This window comes from Sinocyclocheilus rhinocerous, unplaced genomic scaffold (genome assembly GCF_001515625.1).
Source record: "Sinocyclocheilus rhinocerous isolate Xijiao unplaced genomic scaffold, SAMN03320098_v1.1 scaffold35147, whole genome shotgun sequence".
Classification (NCBI taxonomy): Eukaryota; Metazoa; Chordata; class Actinopteri; order Cypriniformes; family Cyprinidae; genus Sinocyclocheilus; species Sinocyclocheilus rhinocerous.
Genome location: NW_015665679.1, coordinates 1 through 6,105, shown reverse-complemented (window position 1 = coordinate 6,105; position 6,105 = coordinate 1). Strand labels below are relative to the sequence as shown.

General features: G+C 35.1%; 1 protein-coding gene across 1 annotated transcript; it reads right to left on the bottom strand.

Annotated features, from left to right (window-relative positions):
* Positions 1–3,283: 3,283 nt before the first annotated feature.
* Positions 3,284–5,388, bottom strand: LOC107731464 (dehydrogenase/reductase SDR family member 11-like). The gene is made up of 6 exons (XM_016542557.1): positions 5,127–5,388; positions 4,937–5,031; positions 4,709–4,838; positions 4,508–4,600; positions 4,359–4,424; positions 3,284–3,603 (listed from the first exon to the last, which is right to left on the bottom strand). The coding sequence occupies exons 1-6, from the start codon at positions 5,244–5,246 to the stop codon at positions 3,562–3,564; spliced, it is 546 nt and encodes a 181-aa protein (XP_016398043.1). The 5' UTR covers positions 5,247–5,388; the 3' UTR covers positions 3,284–3,561.
* Positions 5,389–6,105: the final 717 nt, after the last annotated feature.

Below are 6,105 nucleotides of genomic sequence, written 5' to 3'. Positions count from 1 at the left end.
ATAGTCGCACCGGTAGTGATGTCATGGCTGTCGCCGGCCAACGAGCATTGAACTCGTTCCCTACTCAGGGAACCATGGTTACATAAGTAACCTGAGACGTTAGTAATGATCAAATTGCAGCTGGGAATGTCAAACAATAAAGCAATGCTTTCCTGAGGAGCAGGAGATTTGATATGAGAGATGAATCTGACTGTGGCTACTATGGAGTGATGAGATCATCTGCTGGAGGACTCGTGTAACTGCAGACGTGACAGTAGAATTAATTTATATAAACATATTAGATGTGAATTCTGCCTGCTTCCCATTGCATGCTCAAAGAAAGCTGTATAATGAAGTGAGGAAATAATTGATGTTACAGAAAACACTATGAATCACGACTGAAATTAACATTAGGGCCCGGGCAAGGAGGGGGCCCATGATTGGCTGTAGAGGAAAGGAAAAGCAGGCCTAGAATGATTGAAACCATGCATGGTTGTTGCATGAATCATGATCTTACAGTTAACTCTGGATTAAAGAATTACAATAGCTTTTCATTAGGGCAACTTCAAAGCAGAATTTAATACTTATAATAAACTAATATTAATTCAGTAATTAAAAGCCTGCAACATAATAAAATAATAATATTGTTAAATGCATTTGCACTATATTCAGAAACATCTATTATTATTATTTGTTTCTGTCTTTTATTCACTAATAGAAAAATTGTCTATTCCAATGTAAAGGCCTTAACCCCAGCAAAACATTTATGGGAGAATGTGTGGGTCGGATGGTCAAATTTTAGCCCCAGTACAGCCTTAATTATTTATTTTTTATTTATTTATTAATTACTTAATTTATTTTTATTTATTTGTTTGTAATATTGGATATTCAATTAAGCTGAAACCCAATACTTGCATTCAAATGTGTAATCCAGCATTTTCTCTCAAAAAAACCCCATTGTCAAATGGCCCTGCAAATGAAAGATGCATTTTGAGGCTGCATTTGATAGCTTGCATCTGCAGCTTATATTCATCTCTTGAAGGACGCAGCCTCTGAATTGGGATGCAGCTATTGTGTCAATCTTCTGCAGTAGATCACTGACCTTGAGCAACTTAAAACAACTTTACGATTCAAGATCTCTCTTCAAAGCTGAGAAAAATCATTTAGATCGCAGGCATCTGCTTTTCCAAGAATTAATGTTACCATTCCTTTTTACCACAGGTGATCAATAGAACAAACATGGAGAGATGGGACAGCAATCTGTGTTTTCTGCATGTGTTTTTGTGTATTAGTTTTTTGTTTTTGTTTTATGTAGGACTAGCATTTTCTAACAAATCACTACACTTTGATACAGATTTAAAGTTTCTCAAATGAATAATCACAATAAATAATTACGTTTCTAAACCAATTCATACATAAAGATCATCTTTATTCTTTATCCAAATGGGGAAAATTTATAATTAATTTTTAAATTGAATTTAAATAAATAAATGTATGTGACAAAAAGGGTGTTTTTTAAGGGATTATTACTTTTAAGGATTGTGTTGCTTTTGTAGTAACATCTGGATTGTTTTGGTGCTTTGTGTTCTTGCTTGTTTGTCCAAATGCCATTTCTGAAACCCACTGAATAAGAAACTTCCCATGCGGATAAATAAATATCAGTATAATCTAAAGATTAGTATTACTTCCTCTCACAACAACATCTCAATCACCTAAAGAATTTGCACTATGAGAAAAGCATGAGGTCCAAGACTGGACAAATAAATGTGTTTCATCTCATTGATGAACTGCTCAGTTTTCATCTGTGTGTCAAAGTATCCAAGAGTATCGACTACAGACACTGATCAGTCTGTCTGATTCTCAGAGCATCTTCAACCATCTGATTACTGGAGTATCCTCCTCCATTCTGCTCTATCATTGTGTCAATCTTCTGCAGAAGATCATTCACCTGCTGTTATTCTCACCTTCATTGCTGAAGACATGAAATCTGCCTCCACACTGATCAATTAAGACTTTTTAATGCAGGATACATGTCAATGATTTTCTCTATTGACCTTTCTAACTGATCTCCAAAAGATCTCCAAAACAATATTTTAATTAACTGCTCCTCAGCCCTTAATGAACCTGGCATCTACTCTGAAAAGAATGAGAAAAGCGTGAGGTCCAGGACTGGATAAATAAACACTTCTCCCCATATCTGTCATTAACTGCTCATGATTGATGGAAGTGTAAAAGAATCCAGGAGTATCAACTACAGACACCAATCTGCCTGAAACAGTGGCGTGTTTCTCTGAATAGTCATGGGTTACTGAATATGGGCTAAAGTGGTTTGTGTTTCCAGCTGCACTCTATCCAACACCAGTTTCACCCAGAAGAACAACCTGTCTGGATGAGACTGAAAATCAGGCTCAAGTGGAGTTAACAAGGTTTTTGAGCAGCAAATGACGGAGATATGCATGTTGTCCATCATTAGAACGGCCACATAAGTACATCACATTACATTTTCATCAACTTACAGGTACCTATGTAGTTTATTGTAGCTCTGGGTGCTCAGTTTTTCTTGTTTTTAAATACATTTGGCCAAAATCTCAAGATATAAAAGATGAAGCGCTATGCACAGGATATTTAAAACATTTGGCTAACTATACTGCAAATGCTGGCTCTTCTGCTCTTCAAATACAAAAAACATTAGCCTTTATAAACACATTGTTTCTTGAGTAAAGAAAATGCTGTACTTATTCAAACTTCAGTTCTTTATTTACCCAAACAAGCAGAGATCTCTTTCTCTCTCATTCAAAATAGCAAGGGCATTTGGGCCAATTCCGGCCTAAATGCGGCACTGTCTACGGCAAGCCATTTTAGCTCAAAATGTTTCCAGTCTTATATGTGACCCTGGACCACAAAACCAGTCATAAGGGTCAATTTTTTTCGAAATTGAGATTTATACATCACCTGAAAGCTGAATACATCAGCTTTCCATTGATGTATGGTTTGTTAGGATCGGACAATATTTGGCCGAGATATAACTATTTGAAAATCTGGAATCTGAGGGTGCAAAAAAATCCAAATATTGAGAAAATTGTCTTTAAAGTTGTCCAAATTAAGTTCTTAGCAATGCATATTACTAATCAAAAATTAAGTTTTGATATATTTACAGTAGGAAATTTACAAAATATCTTCATGGAACATGATCTTTACTTAATATCCTAATGATTTTTGGCATAAAAGGAAAATCAATCATTTTGACCCATACAATGTTTTTTGGCTATAGCTACAAATATACCGCAGCAACTTAAGACTGGTTTTGTGCTCCAGGCTCACATTTACAAAAGAAAGAAAAACAATTCTCAAAAGAGATACTGGTTAAGTAGCATGTAGCATGTAAATGTAGCATGAGGCAGAGCAATGTTTGGATTGTGGGCCGCTTGCATTTTATTATGAATTGTATTGTAAATAATTTAAAAAAGATAAGGAACACTAATGTCATCTTTGACACCTCCACAAATAACATTTTAAATTGTTTATGAGCTGTTAGGATGCCGGTCAAGACGATAGGGATCCTCTGTTTATCTGTTAAAAGAGTTATGATGTCTGTTCCACAGGCCTCATCTGAATATCACCAATCTACAGAGGGTAAAGAAAAAAGAAAACAATAACTAAATAACTTTTGCCACTTGAAATTGATTCTACATCTGTCTATGGGTCAAAGATGAAAATAAAATAAATATTTTATTTTATTTTATTTTATTTTATTCACACACATCAGAAAGTGTACTGTTTCATTTAATTTTTTTTTTTTTTTTTTCAGAGAAAAATAATGACTATCATACATTTTTACGTCCACTAAAATGTAATTCAGTGTTAACAAATCTTGTTAAGCATATTTAGAATAAGAATCATTAGATTAAATGATATTAAAAGACTCTATTTAAGTATCACAGTGCAGTGTAATTTTATATCTTGACCAATCTTTGCCACTAGGTTTTACTCATTTGTCAGCAAGACGTCTTTAATCATTTAAATATATAATAACTTATTATTTTATATATTTTATACAGTACAGGCCAGAATAAATATGTTGTTCCATTTTTAGATAAATATATCTTTATGCTGAATGACAATAGAACATTATTTCACCCATATTTTGACATTTTATTTCACAAAAGTTTTTTGAAACATTACTTAGATTTAATATGCTCTCTATGTATATGAAATCACTTTTGTAAATTTAATTTGATGCGGACACCAAATTTGATGCCTTGTCTATACACAGGAAATGAAGATAATGTCCATTCAATGTTTTTATTCAGCTCACAGCAGGGTCATTATAAATAGCAAAACAATACTTTTGGATTTTAGCTGTGATGCACCATGCTTACCTGGACATGAGGAGGAGCACTTAGGACATACACCACTGCACTGGCTATGTCATCTGCTTTTAGGCACTGTAAATAGGACATTACAACTTTTAAAGAGGTAAAACAATGACATGCAATATGGTATTCGGAGCATCAGAACTTGTCTATACCTTTATACTTGCATAGCTAGCTGCTGCTTTTTCTGGGTTGTTACGTAAGAGCCGGTAAGCAAACTCAGTCTCCACTATACCAGGAGATATACTCTGTCAAAGATAGGGAATTCTTAATTTTAGACATGCTTTGATACACATAGTCATATTACTTAAGAACATTGCATCATTCAAAACAATCCTCGATTAGCCCACTCTTACTGTGGCACGTATGTGGCTCTTAGCCTCCCGTAACTCTTGCCGCAGACCTTCTGTGAGAGCAGTTACGGCATATTTAGTGGCACTGTAAAAGTGTACATTAGCACTGGGCACCACCCGATGTCCACTCATACTAAAACACAACAGGAAATTTTAAGACAATTAGTGCTTTGTTGCCCCAAGCACAGGCTGTAAAATGAATTTAAAATGTACAACAAAACATTCCTGTACCTGTTAATGTTAATGATATGCCCATCATCAACATCTCTTTCTTTCATAGACATGTAAGCCTCACGCGTGCACACTGACAGTCCAATAACATTCACCTGCACATTTTTTTTTTTTACAATATATCTGATTAGATTGCTCTGGGAAACACTTCATCAGAAATACCTGTTTATTTGTCCTCTGAGTTACTTACATCAATCATGGTCCTCCATCCACTGGTTTTGCCACTTAATATAGGTTCAGGGAGAGCCAAGCCAGCGTTATTAATGCACACGTCAATGCCCTGATGTTGGACTTTAATCCAGGCAAACATGGATGAGATGTCCTCCTCTACCGAGAGATCACATTTGTATGGAAGCAGTGTGCCAGTGAATCCACAGCTAACACATTCTGTTGCTAATTTCTACAAGAAGAGAAAAATAATTCAGCAAGGCTTGTTGAACTGTACTACCATTCACTTCTGTGTTTGCTACTTGTTTCACTCGTTATTAACTTGTGAATGTCATATGAATATAGTTTTTGGAAGATTTCTCACAATTTAATAAATATCTTCTCCAATTTACAACAGTAGTGGGAACGAATCTAATATTTTGTGCTCAGACCAGTGGCGTAACTACAGGCAGTGCAGCCGCACTGGGGCCCGTGCCGCAGGGGGGCCCGCAGCGCACACGGGCCCTGCCCACATTGCAAGCGACTATGTTAATATAAATTAATAATAAACGTATTAATAATCAAATACAATTAGTACCGAGATTCTTCACAGAACTGAATAAATATATATAAATTCGCATAAATCATGTGTGTGTGTTTCAGTGGTCTAGTGGTAGAACTTTTGTCAAGCATTTCCGAGGTTCTGGGTTCTAATCCACCCTCGTGTAGTTTTGAAACAACTTAAAATACCCCGTAATTTTTGCTCATAAAGGTAAGAGTAATACATTCGCAAATGTAAAGGGTCTACTTTTATTTGTGTGCATTCACAATATCAACAAAACGTTGTGCTTTTATAAAATAAATAGGAAAACAGAGGATGCGCTTGCCCTTGTCTTGAACAGGAGGCTTCACAATGATGAACCGAAACTCAACTAATTGAGTCACAGATATGATAAATATATATGATAAATATATCCATAGAAAGCTTTAAATTACTACTTTAAAACGAAATAATTAAAATC

Excerpts from the sequence above, each read along its gene's own strand:
- LOC107731464 (XM_016542557.1), bottom strand. The coding sequence starts at position 5,246 with ATGTTTGCCTGGATTAAAGTCCAACATCAGGGCATTGACGTGTGCATT. Across the intron at positions 4,601-4,708 it reads AGAGCCACATACGTGCCACA|AGTATATCTCCTGGTATAGT; the intron begins GTAAGAGTGGGC and ends TATCTTTGACAG. Across the intron at positions 4,425-4,507 it reads CTAGCTATGCAAGTATAAAG|TGCCTAAAAGCAGATGACAT; the intron begins GTATAGACAAGT and ends TCCTATTTACAG.